General features: G+C 41.0%; 2 protein-coding genes and 2 long non-coding RNA genes across 7 annotated transcripts in view; 3 read left to right on the top strand and 1 right to left on the bottom strand.

The window, feature by feature from the left end:
- Nucleotides 1–3129, bottom strand: part of LOC123503440 — a 3243-nt gene extending 114 nt beyond the window's left edge. Inside the window, exons 1-3 of the mRNA XM_045253204.1 lie at nucleotides 3037–3129; nucleotides 1219–1335; nucleotides 1–830 (exon numbers count right to left, since the gene is read on the bottom strand). The exon at nucleotides 1–830 is cut by the window's left edge and continues 114 nt beyond it. Of these exons, the coding sequence (XP_045109139.1) occupies nucleotides 543–830; nucleotides 1219–1335; nucleotides 3037–3129 (498 nt within the window). The 3' untranslated portion in view covers nucleotides 1–542. The remainder of the gene's footprint in view (nucleotides 831–1218; nucleotides 1336–3036) is intronic.
- An 11455-nt stretch (nucleotides 3130–14584) lies between these two features.
- LOC123503722 lies at nucleotides 14585–16074 on the top strand. The gene is made up of 2 exons (XR_006674591.1): nucleotides 14585–14931; nucleotides 15047–16074. It is a non-coding gene; the product is annotated as an uncharacterized LOC123503722 (long non-coding RNA).
- Nucleotides 16075–18755: 2681 nt separating this feature from the next.
- On the top strand, nucleotides 18756–19930 carry LOC123503723. Its single transcript, XR_006674592.1, has 2 exons — nucleotides 18756–18824; nucleotides 18941–19930. It is a non-coding gene; the product is annotated as an uncharacterized LOC123503723 (long non-coding RNA).
- A 1056-nt stretch (nucleotides 19931–20986) lies between these two features.
- On the top strand, nucleotides 20987–26724 carry LOC123503703 (zinc finger protein 227-like). Of its 4 annotated transcripts, none has more exons than XM_045253683.1 (3): nucleotides 20998–21116; nucleotides 22420–22458; nucleotides 22674–26724. In XM_045253683.1, exon 3 carries the CDS (start codon nucleotides 22687–22689, stop codon nucleotides 23899–23901), a length of 1215 nt encoding a protein of 404 aa, XP_045109618.1. In that variant the 5' UTR covers nucleotides 20998–21116; nucleotides 22420–22458; nucleotides 22674–22686; the 3' UTR covers nucleotides 23902–26724. The 4 variants fall into 4 exon arrangements, with proteins under 4 accessions (XP_045109617.1, XP_045109618.1, XP_045109620.1 ...); XM_045253684.1 differs by having other exon boundaries at nucleotides 21001–21116; nucleotides 22678–26724; XM_045253682.1 differs by lacking the exon at nucleotides 22420–22458 and having other exon boundaries at nucleotides 20987–21116.
- Nucleotides 26725–27583: the final 859 nt, after the last annotated feature.

The following is a 27583-nucleotide window of genomic DNA, read 5'->3' as shown; positions in this document are numbered from 1 at the left end:
TAGCCAGTTGAATTCAATCATGAAGACTCAACTCTGCAAAAATTACTAACGCTATATCACAGTGCTTGTTTGAGAATCTGATCTTTTGATACAGACTCGAATTTCATGCTAGAAATTCTATAATCTCCTGTTACAGACTAAGATCTCTTGATAGAAACCATCTTCTCTTGTAACTCACAATGTCAGCTGACCCAGACACAGCTCTACACTGCCATCAGATTAATATGGGGTGAGCAAGACGAGACTCGCGCTGCAAGCGACTTCTCTGCCTTCACAAAACACACTAACAGCCTGGCACCTCACGTCGACCTCGTTATGTCACCAGCTGGAGACAACTTGAGGACTTTTCTCCTGACCGTGGCTTCGCTCTGCCTTCTACCCATTTGGTGAGCCCTTGGGCAGGGGTGTTTCCCTCAGTGCCGTCCCTACGACCTCTCCTGTGTCCCTGCACCGGCCTGGCGAAGGGACACAAACAAGGCGTCCTTAGGGAGTGCAATGAGATCTGGAATCAGAACCTACATGAATTCCATAGACCCAGGCGCTCAGATGCAAATGAGAGGGTTAGGGAAGATCCCCTCGCCGACCAACGCGTAAGGGTCGCCGATGATGGCATTGATACCACAGCGGGGGCGGTACTGGTTTGGTCCCTTCCTCACGCCGTTCTCGAAGTGTTCAGCCTCACTGCAGGAGGGACACAGCATATGGCATGACCGCGTCTCGCAGCATCTTGGGAACTGGGGACACAGCACGAAGGCGTCGCACACAGCAGCCAGAGTGAGGGTAGTCAGCACCAGCAGCAGCAGGACGCCGGGACGAGCCATCTTGACGGGCTGAGGAGGAAAGACAGGACGCATTATGCTTAGGTCATGTGACAGTAATGATGCTTTATTTGTACTGCAATTACCTTTGGCAACAATGAAAGAATAAATAGAAATAAATAGATAAAAAAATATATATGACAAAAATGGTGATGAATAAATTAAATAGATGGATAAGTAGATACAATATTTGATAGAAAATTAAGTGACAATAGAAAATAAAGAAGGATGCAAGTTAGATATATCCCGGAAGTGAGAGAGAGAGAGAGAGAGAGAGAGAGAGAGAGAGAGAGAGAGAGAGAGAGAGAGAGAGAGAGAGAGAAAGTTGAATAGAAACAGGAAAAAAAAAACATTACGGAAGGGCACACACACACACACACACACACACACACACACACACCAAGTAAGAGCGGTAGAGTGGTGCCGTGAAGGAGGGCGGCGGCAGTGTGTTGGAGTGGGGCACCCTTACGGCGTCTTTATACTCTTCCTCCGCGCTGCCAAATGCTTCCTCCACGCCCTAAATGGTCACCTTCCCTCTGGTTATGGTGGAGGAAGCGTCGCGCCACTTCCTCCCTCGCCTCTCTCATTTGTTTGTCGAGGTGACGTTTTTTTTTTTTTTTTTTTTTATATAATGTTATGGCCTATAGCGCCTGTAGGCATATTTGAAGAGTATATGTGGGAAGCGCTGTTCAGCTTCCGCCCATTAGTGGCGCAAGCAGTTTTATTTATAGTGGTACCCATATTAGGGCCCATATTACCACCTAGAACCTGGGTATCTTGGTGACATCTAGGTAACTTTAAACCACTCGACAAATGGTATAGCTTCAAAGTGGTATGTGGTGGGATTCGAACCTACGCGTGGACGTCTGCCAGATCCCACGCTCACCACCTTATCCAGTACGCCACCGCCTCCCTGTGTGTGTGTGTGTGTGTGTGTGTGTGTGTGTGTGTGTGTGTGTGTGTGTGTGTGTGTATCAGCGAATTCAGCTGAATCTATTTTGCTTAGCCTTCAGCCATTAAATCCTAACTATTGACATATACTACATATAAGGACATTTTGCATATACATTCCTTACAACTACCCCTTAAACTAATTTCCTTGAACCGAACCAGCGAATCCAATCCAATAATGTGATTTCATAATAATTTATAACCACAACTTCCTTCCACAATAAAGTAGCAACTTACAGCTACTCCAGCACACACTCGCCTCTACATTTTTAAAAACCTTATCAAGAGAAATATACTAATCCGTAGTGTGTGAACATATCCACTCTCATAAACCATATTTCTATCTGTTTGGTGCTATCCAGAAAGACTTTGGGATGTAACTACGCCTAAGCTGAGTTATTGCCTTGTTATCACATGCTAGTACGACATGGTATTTTCTCCTTAACTCCTTGAGATGACTAGGATTCACATCTTGTTTATCTCCGTTCATAGCAGCATCTCATTTATCACAGGTTATTTCCTTCTCTTAGATCATTGCGATATCAACCTTCTGATATTGGTAATCTGTTATTATTTGTTCTTATTTAATTTAGAGTAATAACATTTTAGTCTTAATTTTTAGTTAAGGTAAAATAATTTTCTCTCTCAGACGCATTCTTCAAAATACAACTTCGTTACAGTGTTTCCATACCGTTGATCTTCCAGCCTTTCCTCTACAACTTCCCCAGCCACACAACCACACTCAAGACATCTTCTCCAGACAAAAGAAAAAAAAACTTATTACTTTATTACAACCGTGTTACTCTCTGTTCCCAAAGTGTTGAGAAGTAGGATAATGTGAGCAAAAAATGTATATTACCTATACCTGTCAGTGGCTTGTGTTGGTAATGTAAACCTTCTTGACCTCAGGGACGAATATTGACTGAGTAGAGGATGACTTGCACCATTCATTATCTTTTTTCACCTGTTTCGGTATTCCCTCCTGACAGAGCTTGCCTATATTGCTTTAGTGTCTGCACCGAACTTCTTTGCCTTCTTCACAATTCTTCATCGCTTGACTCTCTCTCTTTGCGAGTTAACTTTCCTTATCAAGTATTGAATGAAAAATGTATTATAGACATCAGACCTATAAGTAAATAACAAGAAATGCGTAAAAAAAAGTGGAGTCTGGTTACATTTCTTTGTGAACATATCAATAATACGGCTACCCTCTAGTTAACTGTCTGTCAGGTAACCCAGCAGGTGTTGTGTCCAGATCACTGAGTACGGTATCAGAGAATAAGAACATCAGGAGACAGCAAAAGACCAGGTGACCAACACAAGGCAGCTCCTGAATGTGTGCTTCCCAACCATTGACCATGAGTGTGCGTACGTGTGATGTAGCGTTGACCTTGTTGCATCAGGTTCACACTTCCAGGAAAGTAGAGTTCAAGTTTAAACCCGTTTCTCTTGATTTCTCCTCTGGTGTGGAGGTTTGTCATCCATCAGGGTGGACAAATACTCGTAGATAGGTGAATAGGTAGGTAGGTAGATGAGTTGATTGATTAGCTGACTGGGTAAATGATAGGTAGGTAGATGGTTATATAGACAAGTTTGCCATCTATATATCAGGGTGGACAAATACTCGTAGATAGGTGAATAGGTAGGTAGGTATAGATGAGCTGATTGATTAGTTGACTGTTTAAATGATAGATAGGTAGGTAGATGGTTATATAGACAGGTAGATAAATTGATATCAAGAAATTCTCTCTCTCTCTCTCTCTCTCTCTCTCTCTCTCTCTCTCTCTCTCTCTCTCTCTCTCTCTCTCTCTCTCTCTCTCTCTCTCTCTCTCTCTCTCTCTCTCTCTCTCTCTCTCTCTGTCATCTAACCTTATAAAGCCTCGATCCATTCATTGAATTTATCAAAAACAAAAGATTGCTTATCATTATCCTTTTTAAGACAAACTATGCAGTTCAGAAGACGAATTAAAAGAGGAAATGGATTTTTCCGGAAATAGAGAGACTTTTCTTACATGACACCTGCCATTCCACTTTCAGAGACTACAGTGACCTTAGCACAATAACCCACCTTTTTGGGGAGGTTGTAGTAGTAGTAGTAGTAATAGTAGTAGTAGTAGTAGTGGTGGTGGTGGTGGTCGTAGTGGTAGTAGTAGTAGTAGTAGTAGTAGTAGTAGTAGTAGTAGTAGTAGTAGTAGAAGTAGTAATAGTAGTTGCAATATTACATTAAGTTTGATTTATTTGTCTATTAAGTTTTTATTTCCTTATTCATTTATTTCATTCTATTTTATTTTTTGCCAGTGGTTTTCTCCCGCTTATCTGATTTGTCACCACACACACACACACACACACACACACACACACACACACACACACACACACACACACACACACACACACACACACACACACACCACAAAATTCAATCAACACGTGCATTTCTTGAAAGTCTTATTGGAAACCTTCAGAAACTCTCCTTTTGTTTTTGTTTTTACCATAGGCACATTTTACGCCCCATACACCAGCTTCCCTGTGGTGCAAAAAAAGATGCTGTGGAGAGAAAAAAGAAAGGCAGCACTGGAAGGAAACAGAGACTTGGCACAGAATATGTCTCCTTGCACCAGTTAGCATAAAAAGCGAGTGGATTTATAGTGCAACAAGGCGAAGAATGGTAGTCTCGAGCACCGAATATCAATGGCCTTAACTCCAGCGTTTTCTTTTCTGAGGAAGTGGGATGTGTGTCAGATTGTATGTGGAAGTGTCTGGCAGCGGGATCTCCTATATAATTATGTTCCCTATGGAGCTCCTCCTTGATTCACTATCACTATAGCTGTCGTGACCCCTTCACTCCCCCCTCGACACTTATCTCTCCTGCCACTACGGATAACTTCGACCACCCTGCCTGCCTGATCTGACTACCTGCTTGCCTCCCTGCCTGTCTTGCTTACTGCGATTTTGTATTCACTGCTTTCTCTGCTTTTGCTAAGGTATTTTGTTTGACTTTTGTCGTTCTTTCGTCTTATGTATTTTTTGGGGTAGGGATGGAATGGTGTGATTTTTATCTTAATTGTAACTTTTCATGTTTTCACATAGGTAATAAATTGTTAAGCTTTCTTTTCCTATTTTCCTTCAAGTTCAGTTTTTTCATGTATATTACGATCTAAGCTTTATTTGTTTGTGTATTTGTTTTCATGTTAAAGTACGTTTATTCCATCTTAAAGGCAATTTCTGATTCTTATTTATAACTTGCTTAGTCATCTACTTTACTTTCTTGCTTGCTGACGCACCTACATATATACTCATTCATTTACGTAACTAGATATTTCTTTATCAACTTAAATCACTCACTCACCCATCCCAGTCACGTGACCTGTAGGATAACTCGAGTCCTGTACTTTCCAATCAGGATGGCTCGTCCCGGCGTCCTGGTACTGCTACTGCTCATTCTGGTCTGTATGTGCGACGCCTTCATCCTGTGTCCCAAGTTCCCGAAGTGCTGCAGAACAAGATCATGCGGTATTTTCTGCCCTTCCTGCAGTGAGGCCAAGTTCTTCGTCAATGGTGTGCGGAAAGTGGCCCTAAGTCCCCCTCGCTGTGGCCTGCTGTTCATCTTAGAGGATCCTTACCTCTATCACAAAGACTTGGCCGTATATCCTCATCCTTACGTGTGTCTCTGATCATGTAGCTGAACACCACACAAAGGTTCTGGTCCAAGTTTCTCTCATGTGTCTTTAATGGCGTGGAGCTGCAGACAACATGAAGTTCCTCCAAGTTCCTTCTATTTCAACCACATGTCTTATCTCTGTCTCCGATCGCGTGGTATTGAAGATCGCACGAAGGCTCCTCATATTTCACTAGTGTATCTCGTGTCTGGCGTCTGTGCTGTGATGGAGACAGTTGTGGGTGAAGCGAGGTATCAGGAACTGCCACGTGTAGCTGGGCCAACTGGCTGGCTTCTTGTAGCTTCACTAATGCTGTAACTAATGTCATGCACGTTCAGACACACTAACTGAACACCATGACTTAACAAAACCGTGCTATACTGGAAGTGCAGAGTGCATAACCAAACCTCGTCACACCACAAGTATTTATATGTCCCACCTTTGATTTTATTCTCATTTTCCCCGATAGTAAGGTATTGGTATCATATGCGAGTCTCTTCCAGTTGTTTCTGTCCCTTGCATATTCTCCAGTGATTCGTGTCCTTTACACATCCTTCTTTTGATGTCAAGAATTAGAACCCACCACTAGCATGGCAGGAACGAACTCGCTTTACATCCATGCCTCGTTACAAGAGCATGTCTACATTGTTGATGTGTAAGGCTGGGTGCATACGAGCCACATTTTTGTAGTCAGTGGCCGCCACAAAAAATGGTTAAAATAGAACACACACATATCTATGGCTGCTTACACACAGGCCACTATTTTTTTTTTTTTTTTTTTTTTTTTTTTTGGTGGCGACTTTTCGTTGCAGCCAATGACCACAAAAAAGTGGCTCGTGTGCACCCAGCCTACTGATCAAGGGCTGCAAATACATATTTATTTATTTGTTCGTTTATTTATTTTTTGTATTTATTTATCAATTAATTAATTTATTTATCTATCTATCTATCTATCTATCTATCTATCTGTCTGTATATCTATCTATCTATCTTTCTATCTGTCTGTCTAGTTATTTATTTATTCATAAAGGCCTACCCAGATGCCAGTCTCTACAGGGAAAGATCCAAAAGGATTATGCTATATTGGAAAAGTATTTTGAATTATAGAAGCGTCCTAGAACATGCTACGGTGTAGATAATTCTAGAGATTCAAGAGCTAAATACGAGAAATTAAGTCGTTGGGCACGTAGACACAACATCCAGCTTTAGATTGAAAATGAGGAAAGAGAAAGAATGGAACAGATAGGGTACTGTCAGTTGCCTCAGAAACCTGCGTTTCGGTGAAGAAAAGATGAGGTTTAATAGAGGAGAGGTAGTTTTTATGAATTGAAAATGATATCTAAGGCAGCGTATATTGTAGAAGTCAATGAAGAAAAATTGAAGGGGCTTTTAAGACCTGGAGACATTTGTGATTCCCTCCCAAGACGAAGATTCCGAGGTTATTGTCATTGTCACATTTCATTGGAAGCAGGTAAATGTAATTTTGTTATGTGAAAACAAGAAGAATAAAAATAAGTATAATTGACATTCCTAAAACAGAAAAAGAAAAAGAGAACAGCGGACAGAGCTTTACATAAATGTCAGAACCATAGCGCTGATCAGATCCAAAGATAACTTGAGGGCATTTATATTATCGGTTACCAACTCCTCTCTCATTTACATAAATTTTTGGTGCTTCACTAGTTTTTTTTACCCATAGCATGTAAACAAGGAAACCCGAATGTCCTAGTAGTCCTGTGTCTTCAGAGATGAACGCCGAGCCAGTGTAATTGTTGAATATTATCCCATGCAACTTCACCCTAAGAGTCAAATGAATGAACCGTAAAAGAAGCGCGGCTGGGAATCAAACCAGCGATAGCATATTCAAAACAAGACCTCGGTTCAAAACATACGGTTAGAAAATACAGGGAAAGCTGCAAGAACCAATCAGGTCCTCATATGGCTGTCCCTATTTTAGATATACATTCCTATATCCACTTGACATCCCAATCCATAAATTGATCTTAGGCTGCTCTCGTCAGGGGTCGCCAGAGCAGATCAACATTCTACCACGCACTTGATACTCTGCTCCTTCCCCAGTCATACCAATCACATGTTTGTCTTCTTTCACTGCATCTGTGGCCCTGAATTCCCCTGTTGCACGGAAAATCAGATCAAAGTTGAGCTGGCAACTGCAACGTCATACCTAGAATAATTGGGAGAGCTCTGCTGGTCTCGAAAAGACAGGCTTGAACTGGTCTTCATGATTATAATGAAATGCAAAGGTCAAGGTTGGTCAGGAGTGAGAACTGTGCTTCCTTCCTCTCAGTCGCCAGCGTGCACTGTATTCCCCCCCTTTCTCTCTCTCTCTCTCTCTTTTTTTCTCTCTCTCTCTCTCTCTCTCTCTCTCTCTCTCTCTCTCTCTCTCTCTCTCTCTCTCTCTCTCTCTCTCTCTCTCTCTCTCTCTCTCTCTCGAGTTAGTTATCAGTTATCATATTGTCTATTTTATGAAGAGTTTCTTTTTCTTTTTGCTTTTAGAGAAACTTTCAACTTTATTTTTGTTCCATGGTTTGTCAACACATTCTCTCATTACTGGTTGATTCATTCTCTCAGTTCTCTATTTGTCGGACACTATTTTTCTTCTTATTTTCTTCTTGTTTTATGATTGACAGCACTTTCATTACTGGTAGATTTACTCTCTCAGTTGTCTATTGAACCAACACTGTTTTTGTTACTGTTTCGACTTATTATTTTTCTTTCATGACCTGCTAACCCTTTCATTACTGGTAGATTCATTTCCCATAATCGCCGACAACTTTCTTTCTCTAGATATTTACCATAACTTTATTTTCAACCATCTCGCTTCCAGAAGGATTTTTACATGCAATATATTCAGTAAGATAAAGCTTTGATTCTACAACTGAAGTGATTTCCTTTGAGAGTGAAGTTAAATACTGGATATGTTTTATGTCCCTTATTGTATTCCACCTTATTGTTATTATTATTTTTTATTTGGGCGCGTATTACGTATAGCCGTGATACTAGATAAGCAGGGAGCATGCTATAAACAACTCCACCCAAACACTTCTGACCTCAGCCTAAAATCAAATTATGTGTGTGTGTGTGTGTGTGTGTGTGTGTGTGTGTGTGTGTGTGTGTGTGTGCATTTATCGAGGAGCAGCAACGAATAAAAGTACCGTTATATAAGATGTTTACTACTACTACTACTACTACGTACTACCGCCACCACCACCACCACCACCACCACCACTACCATCACCACTACTATATACTACTACTACCACTACCAACAGGATCAGAGATAACATAGAAATATCCATGTAATCTTCACATCTGACATTTTCTATCCAGGGGTGCCACACCTGCGAAAACCCCACATCCCACACCTCCCCTTCGCAGCCATACCCTCTCCAACGCTGCCAAGGCTGCTGTACGCCCAACACCCAAACACAGCAATGGATAAGCGGCCTATTCTTGAAAAAAAAGAAATTACTGCAGTGTTTGTTGTAAGAGAGAGAGAGAAAGAGAGAGAGAGAGAGAGAGAGAGAGAGAGAGAGAGAGAGAGAGAGAGAGAGAGAGAGAGAGAGATTCATACATACACACACACACACACACACACACACACACACACACACACACACACACACACACACACACACACACACACACACACACACACACACACACACACACACACACACACACACACACACACACACACACTAAATAACACCTTTAGACAACTTTTTCTTGTCCTCGGAACCACAGCAGCAGCCCAAGGAATGCTAAAAATCTCTCTCTCTCTCTCTCTCTCTCTCTCTCTCTCTCTCTCTCTCTCTCTCTCTCTCTCTCTCTCTCTCTTCTTCTTCTTCTTCTTCTTCTTCTTCTTCTTCTTCTTCTTCTTCTTCTTCTTCTTCTTCTTCCTTTTTCTTCTCCTCCGCCTTCTTAAATGGACGCGGAGAAAAGAGAGAGAAAAGTAAATAGTTTTGTCATTCCTTTGATTGCAATACTAATCAGAAGACTGAAGTGCAAAAGTGACTACAGAGTTACAGAAAACTTGTGAGGGAAAGAAAGTCAAACAGTGAAGGAAGTTAAGAACCATCATTCTGTGGATAGGTCAAGTGTGCGTCCGTTACCTAAGAACTGCAGACAATAGCCCTGCAAAAAGTGACGCAGTGTAAGGGCTGGATACGCACTGGCAAACTGTACTTGTTCCTATTCCTCTCAGCAGCAGCATCCTCCGCGCTCTAGTGTTGGAGTCTCAGGTGTTTTTGGGTAGTGAGTCAGAGGCAGGTGGGCGAACGATAAGTAAACAAACCAAAAGTGGAGATGATGTAAGACGCTTGTTGTGAGGTGCATTCTTGTGTGTGTGTGTGTGTGTGTGTGTGTCTGTGTGTGTCTGTGTGTGATAATAGTAATGATATTTAGTCTACTTGTTTGCAGAGCTATCGGTTGAAGATCCACTTGTTAATTATTAACTTAACAATTACATAGGATGACATATGACACAGAAACAATCATGTAAACTTCAGCAGCTGACGTCTTCTATTCTACGCTGCCATACCTGTGTAAATCCCACATCTCACACCTTTCCTACACAGCCACACCCTCCCCAACGCTGCCAAGGCCGATGTACGCCCAACACCCAAACAAAACAATACATAAGCTCCCCATTTATATCAACAACTAATCTCAACAATTTTCTAACTAGCTGCAGTGGACGTTATTATTTTCAAAGGGCATTTTTATATTTCTAGTAATAATTCAACAATAACATTAGTGGGGAAGAAAAAGAAATCACTCGTGAGAACTAAGTGATCATATTTATAGCCCTTTCAAAACAGTGGTGAAGGAAGAACAAAGTGATGAAGTAAATGAGTCTGGCATATAAGACAGAAGAAGACCAATATGCTGCTCTGGATGGCCCAAACTTGCACGTGCGTTATCACCTTGTTCGGAGGGTTCATCAGCATTCCAGGGAGGTATGAGGAGGACGAGACTTGCCTCGTTAATGCACAGACGCGACAACCAAGAGAGAGAGAGAGAGAGAGAGAGTGTGTGTGTGTTTTCTGTATGACTCAGCAAAGGAAGTAAGGACGGACAGAAAACACTACTCATTACAAAACATAGGGGATGACTCAAGTGGTGGAATAGGTTTGAGAATGCAAAGGAGAAGATTACGAGAGGCGACATTGCGCATTGCAGACTTTACCATATTAGGGAAGGAAAATATACGTTTCTAAATTAAGTCTTTAGGATCTTTTACCGAGGAGCCGTGACATGACGTGACTTTGGCGATCATGTCCCTCCGCTGTCTTGCTTTCAATAATGTATGTAACTTATGAAGGTCCGCAGGTCAGGTTGTTTGCGATGATTCTGTCTATCAACCTATGTCTCTGTCTTCCTCTCGCCCTCTTCCCTTCTGTTCTTATTGTTAAACTGGAGTTGCTCGTTTATGTTCCTCGCAGCTGTGTGTCTTCTCTTCACTTGTTTCATTAGTTCTCCATTTGTGTTTGCTTATTGTAATACTATTTGTTTTCTTGGTGTCCAGGGAATCATGAACATTCTGCGTATCGTCCACATTTCAAGAGCCTCTATTCTATCTCTCTCATGAAGACTGTTTTCAAAGGCCACAGTGATGATTAGCCGGATTTTCACGAGCTTCTTTTCTTAAATGCGGAAGTCTTGTTAAACGATAATTAAATGCCACCTCCGAAAATCCTATTAATTACTGCTGAAATTAAAGAAAGGAAGGGAAAATAACACAAAAATAATAAGCAAACATCCAACAACAAAAAATGATAAATACGAGAAAAAGGAAAGAAAACAAATATTAATGAACACGTAACAAGAAAAAAAAAAAACATTACAAAACAACTAAAAATGTCTAAGAAAAAGATAAAGAAAAACAAAAGCTCACAGGTGAAGCCCGGAAGCTTATATACCTGTCAGTAATGAGCCTGCACCTCCGCCGCGCTGGGAGGACTGGGCTGGGCTGGGTTGCCTGGGCTGGGGGTGCAATGGGTGGAGCTGGATAGGAGAGGGAAGGGACTGTCCTGGGGCTGGGAGTGATTAGCAGGAAGGGGGAGGTAGGAAAGGAGTGTGCAGAGGAGGCGGAGGCGGGCACTTCCTGGTGAGGGCAAGTCTTCCTGCTTCACCCCGGAATGCGAGACTGAGACTGACTGGCAAGTGGTCAGGTCTTAGCCACTTCATTCCGCTTCCGTATTTCAACTCGAGGCTTAATTAACTTCTCTAATCGCACTAGTGAGAGAAAATTACCCAACAAATCAACGTTATTATCCATTCATATATATACCTACATGGTTTTTTTTTTTTTTTTTTTTTTGTCAGTTTTGTTTGGTTGCGTCTTCATTTCACGTTCAAGGTTGAAGCGACGTGATAGCTGCCTGGCGCTGGTGGCCTTGAGGAGAGAGAAAGTGGCCGAACAGCAACATTAGGACAGGATCAGGTAAGCAGGTGTAGTGTGTATGTTGGGAGGGATGTTGAGTTGTGTGTCTCGTATGATTTAGCCAGGAAGATTCAGGAATAGAGTTAGTGATGTTAGTGTGTGTGTGTGTGTGTGTGTAATTCACCTCGGTCGCCTGCTGGTCACCCAGCCAGTCTTCCCCATTACGGAGCGAACTCAGAGCTCATAGACCGATCTTCGGGTAGGACTGAGACCACAACACACTCCATACACCGGGAAAGCGAGGCCACAACCCCTCGAGTTACATCCCGTACCTATTTACTGCTAGGTGAACAGGGACTACACATTAAGAGGCTTGCCCATTTGCCTCGCCGCACCGGGATTCGAACCTGGCCCTCTCGACTGTGAGTCGAGCGTGCTAACCACTACACTACGCGGTGTGTGTGTGTTTGTGTGTGTGTGTGTGTGTGTGTGTGTGTGTGTGTCGTAGGATAGTCTTTTTCCTTTCTTTTTCTCTTTCTCCTTCTCTTCGTTTTGTCGTCACTGTCGTCGTCGTCGTCGTCGTCGTTGTCGTTGTCGTTGTTGTTGTTGTTGTTGTTGTTGTTGTTGTTGTTGTTGTTACATTCACTGCTGCGAGGATAGATGCAGGCCAGATTTTAGTGTTGTGTTCATCCTTCCCGTGGTTCTGTCTGTTCGGCCCATTATTCTTGTATAATCTTTCTCTTACTTCCAGCAAATATTCACCATTTGCGACAATAGAATGATACATCGCTTTTACAGGTTCAGCCCCCTGATACGTACGTACTATAATGGGCAACTGGAATATTTTTATAAAAATGTATGTTCATACTTCTACAGATAATTAATCAGAACAATCGACACTTCTTGAATTCGTTTTTAGAAATAAAGTTGCCTAGCTTAAGAAATCACCAATATTTTATAGGCATTAAAAGTACCAAACAAAAAAACAAAACAAAAAACATTAGATATAGTAAACTATCTAACTAGATTAAGAATGAAATAGATTTTTTGGTTGGCGAACAAATAAGGGTATAAGTGTGGAATCGGCCTACAAGAAAACAAGAGATATTGCAAGAAGCCATCAGCCTACACGTGGCTGTTTCTAAATAACACATATCTACCTATCCAAAAAATGTATTTAGTCTTATTTAAAAAGTTCCCTTTATTGACTCAGCACTTTAGTCATCACACTTTTTCTGCAGTTCGCTCTGTGAATCTCCAGCCGAATCAGTTTACTGCGCTTCTCTCACGAATATTCCATCCGTCATTCATTCACCATTGATACACTAACCACTGTTATGATGGTTTTACAAAAGACTTGTCTTTTTGCACATCAAAGTCGCTTTTCAAGTAACAAGTGTGTGTTTGTGTGATTCACCTCGGTCGTCTGCTGGTCACCCAGCCAGTCTTCCCAATTACGGAGCGAGCTCAGAGCTCATAGACCGATCTTCGGGTAGGACTGAGACCACGTAACACACTCCACACACCGGGAAAGCGAAGCCACAACCCCTCGAGTTACTGTTAGGTGAACAGGGGCCACACATTAAGAGACTTGCCCATTTGCCTCGCCACTTACCGGGATGTGTGTGTGTGTGTGTGTGTGTGTGTGTGTGTGTGTGTGTGTGTGTGTGTGTGTGTGTGTATTTCACTGTATGATCTGCTGCAGTCTCTGACGAGACAGCCAGACGTTACCCTACGGAACGAGCTCAGAGCTCATTATTTCCGATCTTCGGATAGGCCTGAGACTAGGCACACACCACACACCGGGACAACAAGGTCACAACTCCTCGATTTACATCCCGTACCTACTCACTGCTAGGTGAACAGGGGCTACATGTGTAAGGAGACACACCCAAATATCTCCACCCGACCGGGGAATCGAACCCCGGTTCTCAGGCTTGTGAAGCCAGCGCTCTAACCACTGAGCTACCGTGTGTGTGTGTGTGTGTGTGTGTGTGTGTGTGTGTGTGTGTGTGTGTGTGTGTGTGTGTGTGTGTAATTCACCTCGGTCGCCTGCTGGTCACCCAGCCAATCTTCCCCATTACGGAGCGAGCTCAGAGCTCATAGACCGATCTTCGGGTAGGACTGAGACCACATCAGCACACAACACACACCGGGACAGCGAGGCCACAACCCCTCGAGTTACATCCCGTACCTATTTACTGCTAAGTGAACAGGGCCCACACATTAAGAGGATTGCCCAATTGCCTCGCCGCTTACCGGGACTCGAACTCGGGCCTCTCGATTGTGAGTCGAGCGTGCTTATCACTACACTACGCGGTGTGTAGTTGTATGTAATTCACATCGGTCGTCTGCTGGTCACCCAGCCAGTCTTCCCCATTAGGGAGCGAGTGTGTGTGTGTAATTCACGTCGGTCGTCTGCTGGTCACCCATCCAGTCTTCCCCATTACGGAGCGAGCTCAGAGCTCATAGACCGATCTTCGGGTAGGACTGAGACCACAAACACTCCACACACCGGGAAAGCGAGGCCACAAACCCTCGAGTTACATCCCGTACCTATTTACTGCTAGGTGAACAGGGACCACACATTAAGAGGCTTGCCCATTTGCTTCGCGTGCCGGGACTCGAACCCGGGCCTCTCGATTGTGAGTCGAGCGTGCTAACCACTACACTACGCGGTGTGTGTGTGTGTGTGTGTGTGTGTGTGTGTGTGTGTGTGTGTGTGTGTGTGTGTGTGTGTGTGTGTGTGCAGGAAATAACGTCACTGCTCATCCTAGCTAGCTCTTTAATGAAAAAAAGAAAAAAACAAGTTCTTCAATTGGTGCTCTATAATACAAATATAAGATAATCCATTTTTTCAGTGTCAATCCAAGTCAGTGTTCACAGCACTGAGGACAACACTCATACAATTATCCATCAGTATATCCCTGCACTGCGCAGTGACCTTCGTCGATGCTTCAGAAAACGGCGATACTCGGCATCTCTTTCTCTCTGTCTTTCTTTCTGGTATATAAGGTCAGCTGATTGTCGACACTGCACACACACTCACTCCACTGGTCGGTGACCAACAAGCCTCTCCACGCTTCTTAGCCAGGTACGACGCAGTCGCGCCTTGGTGGCTGGTACACAAAACAGTGCAGGACAGGCTGATATCAGACTAACACCACTAACTTGCCTTGCCCTAAGATTTGTTTGCCCTTGTTTTGCAGCGAAACGTTCCCTCAAACCGTCCCAAGATGAACTTCCTCCGCGTGCTGTCAGTCCTGATGGTTGTGGTGGTCCTGATGGCCGGCGTCACGGAGGCGGGACCTCTCTTCCCCCGCAGAGGAAGAGGTGGCTCTGGCAGAAGACGCGGACTGCCCAGTGGCGTCAGCTCCATTTACGGGGATATGCACGCCAACTTCCTCACCGGTAACTCCATTACTCCCGGAGTCTTAAACCATATATCCTTTGCCGGGCTGTGAGGATGAAGTGCGGCTGTAGAATGACGTACGAAATTAAACAAGGTCGTGCGCCGCCTCCGAAGTCGACGATCAGCGGCTGGAAAGCCTGACTTCTTGTCCAGCGGGACCTGACCTCTGGTCCGCTGAAGTCGAGAGGACGCCCAGCTGCGGGCCGCTGCATACCTCGTCGCCGTGACGAGCGTCAGTGGTGGCCACACCAACAGGGCCTGCAATAATTCGCAACACAGGCAAGAAGTGTTACAGAGTCGGGAGAAAAGTCCACAGGTTGTCTCCCGCCTGGTGACGTAACGAGGCCTAGAGTGTGAAGCTGTTTGTGTGTTTTATGGTAGAGTCAGAGAAGTCGCTCATAGCGAGTCTTGCTTCGCTCATCCCATTGTTTCCAGTGACAGTGTAGAGCTGTGGTCACATCAGTTGACATTGTGGTGTACATACTACATCAGTTAGTCCACACCCGCCAGTCGGGTTTCAGTTCAAATGATCAACAGCTTATTTTGTCTTTGAGTGCACATATACTTTTCTTGTTAAAATTTATTTAATACTCTTCAATTTTAGTGCAATAATTTAGATTTTCACAGTTTTATTTCTCAATAATGATTAACAATTTTACATTGTAGTTGTAATCTATTTTTCCGTATGATTTACATGTCTTTCTGACAATTAAATAAACAGTATGCAACGGTTAACCATTTGGAATGTAATCATAAATTTTATTCTTGTGACTCATCTTGTCGCGATTAGCTGTTTATTCTAATAAAAATCCTATACAATCAAAATTAGAAGTTGTGTATCCTTCTGCACTGACTCCCACTGTATTCTGTGTCTCTCATCTGTCTGAAGTCTTCTAATCTGTTGAGAATCCACCAGGTATCAGGTTCTGTAATTGTAGGAAAACTCAGCGAATTAGGGGACTTAATCTGAGAGAGGGACAAAGCACATTGGAGATGGTTTTTCTTATTGCATTTCTGACTTCGAATGTTCACTCTTGTGTTGTTTCTTATTTGTATTGTAAGGAAGTAACTAGTGATTACAGAAAAAAAAATAGAGATCGTTCATAACTACAAAGGTAATAGCTTCGACTTTTTTGTGTGTGTGAGAAATGTCGTTCTGAAATCGTAGATAAGCAGATTGCATGATATTCTGCAACCTTAATTTCATCTGTCATGCAAGTAGGCCTATTAAATTAAGCTCGGGAGAAAAGGTATTATCTCCATTTTCCCCGGTATTACAAGACACACCAAGCCTTGATTTAATGGTTTCTAACTATAATTACGTTGCCATTGCCGTTTCTACCAACGACTACATGATGAGGCAAAGGAAGGTGATACTTGTTCACTAGAAAATAATACATTTTTACTTTGGAAGTGCCTCAGTAATAGTGCCAATAGTGTCAGCACGCGGACACTATTGACACACCATTACCTTACGTCCCAATATTTTCTCATTTTACCCTTACGTGTTTCTGCACAGCGAGTACTTTCAGTATACTCGCAGTGAAGATAACTTTATGTGAAACTGTTAAACAACATTTATGGCCAAACACGGAACCCGGTCTTGTGCTGCCTGGATAGGCATAAGGGTAGGCCTTCTTTGCTCAACTTCCTCAGGAAATGTACATGAGACCGTAGTCCTCGTAGACACTTCCTTAGAGCTCAGTGGCGAGCATCAGCAATCTGCTGCTTTTGACCGCTGGGCAGCTACATGCTTGTGTTGTTATTGCTTTCATTAGTAATGACTGCGAGCGTCTTTTTTAATGCGAGCAGATTCAAAGCAATGATATAGAGTGAATCAATGTTATAAATAGAAGACTCCTTAAATTCTCAGCATTGACCGAGCAAAATGCATAGTATGCACCAGAGACTAACGTCTTTTGAATGGTCTGTCTTTCAACATAGCTTGCTTTTAAGTCTACACTGTTCTTTAACATGTGGTAAAGTGTCTGGATTCCTTAGTTTGGGCCCTGAGATAATGTCCATGCGTGCACGGCCTTCGTAAGCAAATCGATGGAGTAACTTTGCCTGATTAGATCGTTTTCCGTGTTTAGGAACATGTGGATGTCACAGAATGAAAGGTCTGATGAGCTTAGCAGATGAGGAACGAGTTGGAAGCCACACTCACTGGTTCTTGCCTTCACCATTAACGAGATGTGAGCCAGAGTATTGTCCTGATAGATTGAGACTCCAATGGCCACTATTCTCGGCCTCTTCTTGATGGCCTGCCACAGGCGTATCAGCAGATTGGTGTAGTCTATTGACGGTGTAGACTTTTGTAGGTAATCCACCACAATTACGCTTCATACATTCCAGAAAACGGATTCTATAACCTATGCAGCCAAGGTCGTGAGCATATCCTTTTTTGAAGTGGAAGAGGAAACGTACTTCCAGAGTGCTGTTTGGCCTCAGATTGGTAGTGATAGACCCAACATTTGCCCATGGTGATGCACCAAGCCATGAACTTTCCAGGATTAGCTCCAGAGTACCGCCTTGTTGGTGGGCAGAGTGCTCCCAGTGCGCTTCTGCTCTGAAATCAGAAATTCCCTAACAGATGGATTAGAAGAAGCAGATTGTTTTCTTGGCCTCCATCAGATTTTTTTTTTTATTTGTTTATTTATTAATTTATTTATTCTTTTTTTTTTTTTTTTGTAGAGACGTGAAAACAACTGTGTATGCAACCAAATTTTGACTTAAACGTTAAAACAAGTAATGTGCTTTCAGGCATTATTGTAAATCAACTGGCAAATGTTTTTATAAAATTACAAACTCCCATTTCCCTTTGTTTTAGTAATGATGGTGGACATGTGTAAACTTTAGAAATAGCAATAAAGCAATAGAAAAAATATAGATTTTCTTCTTTCTAATACCTTTAGCAAATTTTTCTATCTCAAATACTAATAGAGTTATAATTTTTTTAAAGTGGACACGGACTTTATGGACACCTTATATATGTACGAGTATATACTCGAGTGTAAGATTCCCTAGTGGAACAACTGTCGATGGCCATCCTGACCTGGGATCATCATCATGCTCGTGGTTCTCAATGTTGTGCATTTGGATCTCAACATTGTTTTATGTTATTATATTTTATTGCACGATGTGCTGACTTTTTTTTTTTTTTTCTAATGGTGCCTTTCGCGAAGCTGAACATTACAGTACATGAAGAATGAAATTGGTGTATCCCTATTCGCCTTATTTCTGTCTATTTATCTCTTTATCTATCTATCTATCTATTGTTTTCTCCTACGACAGAATCTCTCTCTCTCTCTCTCTCTCTCTCTCTCTCTCTCTCTCTCTCTCTCTCTCTCTCTCTCTCTCTCTCAACGGAGATGATATGCTGAGTACAATTTCCTCACCCTTACTCATCAGGAAGGATACAAACGTCCTTGTCTTACATTGTTGAGACGTGTTTTCAGGCGAGACTCGGCAGCTCTCTCTTTCCCTGGTATATAAGGTCAGGTGATTGTCGACACTGCACACACACTCACTCCTCTGGTCGGTGACCAACAAGCCTCTCCACGCTTCTTAGCCAGGTACGGCGCAGTCGCGCCTTGGTGGTTGGTACACAAAACAGTGCAGGACAGGCTGGTATCAGACTAACACCACTAACTTGCCTTGCCCTAAGATTTGTTTGCCCTTGTTTTTGCAGCGAAACGCTCCCCCAAACCGTTCCAAGATGAACTTCCTCCGCGTGCTGTCAGTCCTGATGGTTGTGGTGGTCCTGATGGCCGGCGTCACGGAGGCGGGACCTCTCTTCCCCCGCAGGGGAAGAGGTGGCTCTGGCAGAAGACGCGGACCGCCCAATGGCGTCAGCTCCATTTACGGGGATATGTACGCCAACTTCCTCACCGGTAACTCCATTACTCCCGGAGTCTTAAACCATATATCCTTTGCCGGGCTGTGAGGATGAAGTGCGGCTGTAGAATGACGTACGAAATTAAACAAGGTCGTGCGCCGCCTCCGAAGTCGACGATCAGCGGCTGGAAAGCCTGACTTCTTGTCCAGCGGGACCTGACCTCTGGTCCGCTGAAGTCGAGAGGACGCCCAGCTGCGGGCCGCTGCATACCTCGTCGCCGTGACGAGCGTCAGTGGTGGCCACACCAACAGGGCCTGCAATAATTCGCAACACAGGCAAGAAGTGTTACAGAGTCGGGAGAAAAGTCCACAGGTTGTCTCCCGCCTGGTGACGTAACGAGGCCTAGAGTGTGAAGCTGTTTGTGTGTTTTATGGTAGAGTCAGAGAAGTCGCTCATAGCGAGTCTTGCTTCGCTCATCCCATTGTTTCCAGTGACAGTGTAGAGCTGTGGTCACATCAGCTGACATTGTGGTGTACATACTGCATCAGTTAGTCCACACTAAGGAACTTTAGATCCTTGGTCTACACCCGCCAGTCGGGCTCTAGTCGATAGGTAGCATCAATAGTTTCTTTCATCATTTAGTTTTTTTTACTATATTTGACAAATTTCTATACTTCGTTAAACAAATTTTTACAATGATAATCACATTTTTCGGCATAACAGTGTTACAACACAATCATCGTGCATTTTCTATTTACTTTTTGCTTTTTGTATGACAAGGGAACCTATGTTTGTAATAAATTTGGTGCTATTTTTTTTTTTTAAATAAATACAATTCATGGATATTTTGTGTGTTTGTCTTCCTGCTTAGGCATTTAAAGAGTGACTTGCCCGCAACACTACCACGTTGTCTATTTTGTCTGACAGGAAGAGACTTCATGGCTTATTTTCACATTTTTAAGATAATAATTAATCACTTAGGAGTATCCGAAAATACGGATGTATCACCCCTTCTCCCCGTCCCACACATAAATATTCCCGTGAACGATATACCGCTTTTAATTTAGTTTATTTATTTATTCATTTATTTATTTATTCGTTTTATTTTTTTATTTATTTCTCATTTAAATCCCCCGCTCCTCAACATTCCTCCCCCAATTTAAAAAGGATATATATGTATATATATATATATATATATATATATATATATATATATATATATATATATATATATATATATATATATATATATATATATATATATATCAAGCCATATCACCAGAAATATTTTCGATTCTTCACATCCTCACATCCTCAGTTCATAAAGCAGTGCGTAATTCTATACATCTCTCCCCTACACTATAAGTACTTAGTAGATTTCCCAGCATGCTGGCAACTGTTTTGTATATTCAGTACTTTATGGTGTTATAATGAAGTGTGTTGCTGTGTTGCCTGTGGAATATTATTGATATTTTACTTGTTTCTTGAGTTATCATTAAAAACTTATCCTCTTTAGAGAAAGATAAAAATATTGGGATTTTTTCTGTTTGTTTGTTCTTGAGTTGTTATTGTAAACTGCGATCTTCTTTTAAGAGAAGAAAAAAATATTTGTGTTCACAGTAGAGAGAGAGAGAGAGAGAGAGAGAGAGAGAGAGAGAGAGAGAATATAAAGTGTCAAAAAGTATATCATAGTAATGGTAATGCCCGAAGCGCACTCTATCATATTATTAGTTTCCCCAGTCCCTTTCTCTTCCTCGCATAGGTGGGCTGCTCCTTGATAGTCCCTGCTTCTATAGAACACCACTTAAGGTATCGAAACCCAAATAGATAACAGCATAGACTCCAATTTCTCTTTGTTCGGGATCACAAACCAAGTCTGTAACCTCTATTATTTCAAACTCCCTTCTATTTGGTTCATGAACATATTGCCGGGGAATTGTTTAGTTTACGGGGAGGAAGGAAATATTTTGCCGTCTTGCTGAGTTCCCATGGCGTCCAGAAGCTGCAGGCCACGGATCAAGTGTTTCTAGTAAGAACATCATGAAGCAGTGTGTGAAAAAGAAAGAAAAAATATATATTTAGCTATTCCGTAGAGTGGGCATTAGTTTGTGCGAGGTATTAGTGACAAAAATAGTAATCATGGAAAGATTTTTATCAAATATGATCTTAAATGAGCTTACTATGTTAGATATATAGACCAGTATAACGCCGGCGCTTTATCTTTCAAGATATTTCCTTCTAGACCATAAAACCCATTGTATATATATATATATATATATATATATATATATATATATATATATATATATATATATATATATATATATATTTACTTACATATACAGTATAAAGTGGCGGAAAAATGTCACTAACCTCTTGATGCTATAGGTGACCAAGGATTTCTAAGACAGGTTTTTGTATCTACCCCCAAGCGAAATACAGTTACATTATGTTAGATTTATGGTAGAGGTTAGGTTAGATAATGTAAACTGACCAGATTCACATAAAACACACCCTTAAAGCATATTCTTGAGATACATATTTAAGTAAAACTAATATTACTTCTCAGAATTTTACACTATAGTTTTTCAGCACTGTCCTAATAAAGTCATCCCTCCAGCTTTCCTCGCTTCTCGGCTTCCCCTTAAAAGTTCTTTCACTTAACTGACAGGAGATGTGAATGAAAAATAGGATAACCAAAACTAACCTAATCCTTACTTTAACCTAACCAAACCACACTATTGGTCAGAATGGTTCTAAGGAAGGCGTATCAGTGTTATGTATGGCTTTAACTAGGTTAGTAAGTTATCGGCACTGTCCCCGAGAAACCGTCCCGCGCGCTCGCCTCAATTCCCAGCTCCCACTTCGCAGCTCCTCCACCCAGCTGATTTGACATCACATATATAAAGCCATGCTATTGGTCAGAGAGAATATGAAAATGAATAAGGAGAGAGAGAATATGAAAACGAATAAAAAGAGAGAGAGAATATGAAAACAAATAAGGAGAGAGAGAGAATATGAAAACGAATGAGAGAGAGAGAGAGAGAGAGAGAGAGAGAGAGAGAGAGAGAGAATATAATGAATAAGGAGAGAGAGAGAGAGAGAGAGAGAATGAGAGAATATAACGAATAAGGAGAGAGAGAGAGAGAGAGAGAGAGAATATGAAAACGAATGAGAGAGAGAGAGAGAGAATATGGTAACGAATAAGGCAGTGTTTCTCAACCTTTTTACCCTTGCGTAACCCTTCAAATACATCACATGTCTCAAGGAACCCCTACGCAAAAACAAAATTATATACCACATATTTCTCATTTCATGTGACGTCAAATCAGCTGGGTGGAGGAGCTGCGAGGGGGGAGCCGGGAATCGAGGTGAGCGCGCCTTTCTCGGGGACATTGCCAAGTTATCTAGGTTAAAGTTAGGATTAGTCTAGTTTTTGTTATCATATTTTCATTCTTATGTTCTGTCAGTTGAGTGAAAGAGCTGCCAAGAAGAAGCTGGGAAATAAGGAGAACTGGAGGGGCGACATTATTAGGACAGTGACAGTTTTTCTGCCTTTGATGTAATGATTTCCTGTTGTTCCCAGATAGTAGTGGAGAATGGCAGGCTATGGAACACCAGTAGGGGAGAGACGTCGCTTCTGTGGATTGGATCTTCCTCCTGATGCTGTCACAGTCATGACGCATATCAACACACACTGGCGACAGTTCAACCTAGAGGCATTCTCTTTAAGTCCCTGTGCCTTTGAACCTCAGTTAGACATACGAGTGGGAAACACACCAATCAATCCTGAGGATCTGGAAGTCTCAACACACATGGAACAAGGTTTCCAGTATACTTACTCCCCACAAACTGAGCCTTCCAACTTGACAATTAATGGTGCAAGATGTTCACCACTAAATCTGACTGGACGTCCAAAATCTACTTCACCACTTTCCTCACCTTTACCTGCACCACCACCACCACCACCACCTCCCACCAGTCACCATACACCAGTAGGAGTGCATTCAGGTCTGCTAACAAACAACTGTCACCATCCATATTCCTTAGGGATGTTGGGCACTCCTCAGGGACCTCCACAGATGCAGCCAACACCCATCCCTCAGAACATCAATATGATTTCACACATTGAGCCCCATGAAGAAGACTATGAATTGATGAAGAGAAAGCGAAGACCTGAAAGAAATTTAGAAACAAGATGTCATATCTGCTGCAGGACATTTTATACAAAGGCTTCCTATGATGAACACATGGACAGCCACATGAAAGATAATGAATATATCATGAATGCCCAGATGGATTCTGTTCATGTGATGCCAAACGTCATGTCCTGTGCAATGCCAGACAAACCCTACAAATGTGCCATGTGTGACAGGGAATTTGTTTATAAAGAGGAACTCCTTGAACATAATGAAAGTCATGAAGCAGCAAAACCATACAAGTGTGACCTCTGTGGGGCAGGACTGTCACACATTAGTGCCTTGCGCAGACACAGACTTGCACACACTGGATACAAGCCCCACAGGTGTGAGATTTGTGGTCGTAGTTTCTTCCAGAAATGTGATCTTCAGCGGCATTATTCAACACATGGTAAATCCAAGCAGTTTGAGTGTGGTGTGTGTAAAAAGAAGTATTCATCACTTCATTTTCTTGAGAACCATAAGTGTAAAGCTCCTGAGGAACCCAAACCCTTTAAATGTAACATCTGTGGTGAGGGTTGTGCTAACAATATGGCCTGGAGCTATCACATGTGGAAACATACAAAGAACCCTGTGTTTGTTCCTTTTCAAGAAAAATTTAGTACACATACTTAACATTGCTAATATATGTGCATAGTATTAATGGGAACAAATATTTAAATTCTCTTACTTGCAGACAGGATCAGGTGGATGCCAAATGAACAGGATGATGTAGATTAGAAAAAATGTATTGTGTGTTGTCTAGATGCTTAAATGAAGGTACCTAGTTCATAATTCAATCTTTCAGTCTATGTAGAAATTATACATTCTATAATTTAAGAAAATTTTTAATAACTTACCTGTAGCAGCATTATTGATGCAATGCAGTGTAGAATAGAGACATCACAGATTCCATCAACATTTTCATAGACTTTTATGATTTAAGGTGTGTTTCTTTTCTGGTTTTTAAAGTTATATTACGTGATATATTTTTAACTCTTCTGACATTTTATTATTAGATAGGCAGCCTTCTGTTATGTTTTTCACTACATATTTGTATTTTCTCCATCAAGCCTTGTTTATTTGGCCTCTGTATGAGGAGTGCTGTGAATATATCAAGAGCTGCTACTTAAAACACAGAAAATACCTGGAATTAGAGGCTGCACCACATGGGGGTGAGCAGGTGTGCCAAGGTAGAGTACATTCTGTGTATGCCTGGTGATACGCTCAACATACACACTTTACTGCATATTCTGTGTATTATGTGACCTGCAGTCTTTTCAAGAAGGGATGGCTGCTGCTTGGTTTCTGGATTTTGGCTTTATAGAAGTAGAATTAATATTTCAATTGTACTTTAATCTGTGTGAGTGAAGCTTGAAGTAATGGAAGTTGGAGTTACTCGTGGCCAAACTATCTATGTAGAGCTTGGTCTGCATATTGGTGATCTGGAATTAAATATTTATATTAACTCAAATATTTCCTGTGGACAGAAGAACAAGCTGGTTAGCTTCACCTGATATGCAGTGTTCACAATGGTGCTTTAAGTTTTGTGGCAGTTTTGCTAATTGAACTGGTGCTGCAGCTGGCTGTGGCTGTTTTTTGTCTTATTTTTATTATCATAATGTTTAATGGGATTTCCTTATTATTCTTTGGCAGCATTCCATAGTGAATTGGCTTCTATAGTATTGCAGAAAGTCTTAGTATTCAGTATGGCATACATAACTTGTGCAATGCTAAATTAAAGGGGCAGTAACATGTTTACTATCATTATCATCACCATCTCATTTAATGTCCGTATGGGAGCTAGACTGCTTATGAGTCTCGCCCATTTTTTGTGGTCTTAGACTCTTTCCTCTGATACTTGTCCTTCTTTTATCTTCCTTTACATTGTCTGTCTTCAGGTCTTCACTTTTCCTGCTGATCTCTTTCCACTAAACTTAAACTCCAGTAGTCCCCAGAGTAAGGCTCTCCTCTCTACTTCTGAATTCCTGTTCCATTTCATTCTGTAACACATTCATGTAAGCTATTAAGGTAAAGTAATCTTTGGGATATATTTTATTGAATAATACTTGAAGAACATACGAGTAATGAGATAATTTATTGAATTGAGTCAGTTTGTTTGTACATGTATATACACTAATCAAAACAATGTATTAAGATTAGATTGTCACTTTTATGATAGATGAACACTCACCATGAGCCCTGGGAGTCATGGAGTATTTTGATCTTTCATTACCTTTCCCATGCTATTGAGGAGAAACCTATAATGTGTGTTACAAAAGATTACAATAATTTTAGTAATTGGGAATATGATTATTTGTTTGCCAGATAAGAGTTCATCTGTGAATCATCATTGTCTTCTTTCAGTGTTCTTACTTCACTTTCTTTTAATTTTGTGACTCCTGAGTTTGCCTTTTTTTTATTATTTATTTATTTTATTTTATTTATTTTTTCTTTTATTATTATTTTTTTTTTATTTATTTATTTTTTTATTTATTTATTTATTTTTTTTTTTTTTTTATGTACACTATCTTCCAGGTGAATCACTCTTTATCCTTACATTGAAAAATACTTTCCTCTGCTGAATCCAAGAAAGGATCGGGTTCTTAATTAAGATATTGGTGAATGGAGAGATGTGACATTGTTTAATTTGAAATTTTATGGCAGCATAATAATATCTGCTTTGTACCTCATACTTGGTATTACAATTCAAGTTAAGATTCAAGCAACAGAAGAGCCTCTTTTCTGTTTTTCTTTACTGTGAAGAAAAATTCCCTTGAGAGGGATTCAAAGCTCTTTGTCCTTCTCCATGGTGGCTACCACCTTTTGACATGCAGGCAATGTGGAGACATATTGAATCCCCATGTCTCAGGGATACTAGGAATATAGACATACAAATATATGTAATTTATTTCAGTATTACTGAGAGTGAAAAATATTTTAGCTTTCTTAATTTCATTAAATGTAGGCTGTAAGGAACTAATTACTAATGGTGACAGGACATAGAACACAGCATCCTCAAAGTTAATGTATCTGTGTGTGTGTGTGTGTGTGTGTGTGTGTGTGTGTGTGTGTGTGTGTGAAAGAGAGTGTGAGTGAGTGTGTTGTATTACTATAACAATAACGTTTGATTGTGTTGAAAAAAATAAGACATGTCCTTTATTACTACTATTATTAAATTATTGTTGTTGGTATATGCTGTGAATTAAGTTGTTTGTATTTGCTATTGTGTTATTTAAAGCTTCATCAAAGATTACCATGGGTGTGTTAGTGTTGGATTTATTTAAGTGCATGATGTGGAGGGTCTTTGAATGAATAGTTTGTAATGAATGTATATGTTAAAATGACTAGTCATGAAGTATACCAAAGACAATTGATTTAAACATGACCTATGTAGTTATTTAAGTTACATCTCTCAAGTTTATAAAAAAGCCAATAAAAACCACTGAAGAAACTTTATTTATTATTTATTTGTTTATTAGTTTATAGTGGAGGATAGCATGTAGAAAATAGATGAAATGGCACTATTATTACATGTGTCTACAAGGGGTGCTTGCACCTGTCATTCACAAGAAATCTTATTTGTTTTGCCCTAATATATATATATATATATATATATATATATATATATATATATATATATATATATATATATATATATATATATATATATATATATATATATATATATATATACACACACACACACACACACACACACACACACACACACACACACCATACTGTAAAGTCAAGCGTTAATTGAAAATCTTGAAAGAGTTCGTCATAGGAGGGTGGAAATACAGAATATTGCTGGAAGAGGTCAAAGTGCAGGTTAAAATTGAAAGTGTTTTATGTAGCTACATACTTATTATTAGGTTTTGTTAAACCGTGTTCAGAAATTCAGTTGATGAAAGGTGTTATTTAAAACCCACATGATCAGCATTACTACAAACGCATTATAGGTGGCAGTTTATTTTGTTTTTTCATTTTCTCTCTCTCTCTCTCTCTCTCTCTCTCTCTCTCTCTCTCTCTCTCTCTCTCTCTCTCTCTCTCTCTCTCTCGCTTATGCTGTTCAATTTAAGCATATTGTCAGGAAAAGGTCTCTTTTTCTCCCATCTATGCATAGCTTCTGAACTCTGCGCCCGCCTGCCAAAGGCACAAGTGGGAGCGGGGCACCTACTGTAGTACCTATCCAAGCCACACAGAGGCCAGGGGAAGGATTTCAGTGAGTCCCTGCAGCCCATCCTCGTGAAAATTGTAGTTTAACCCAAATTCCTTGGTAGAGTTGAGGTGGAGAGAAAATAACAAAGTTACT

The sequence above is a fragment of the Portunus trituberculatus genome, chromosome 14 (genome assembly GCF_017591435.1).
Source record: "Portunus trituberculatus isolate SZX2019 chromosome 14, ASM1759143v1, whole genome shotgun sequence".
In the NCBI taxonomy this organism is placed as follows: Eukaryota; Metazoa; Arthropoda; class Malacostraca; order Decapoda; family Portunidae; genus Portunus; species Portunus trituberculatus.
Note: the sequence above shows the minus strand (reverse complement) of the source record. Positions and strands in the feature narration are given on the sequence as shown.

What these genes read in the sequence shown, in the direction of transcription:
- LOC123503703 (XM_045253682.1), top strand. Translation starts at nt 22,687, where the DNA reads ATGGCAGGCTATGGAACACCAGTAGGGGAGAGACGTCGCTTCTGTGGA.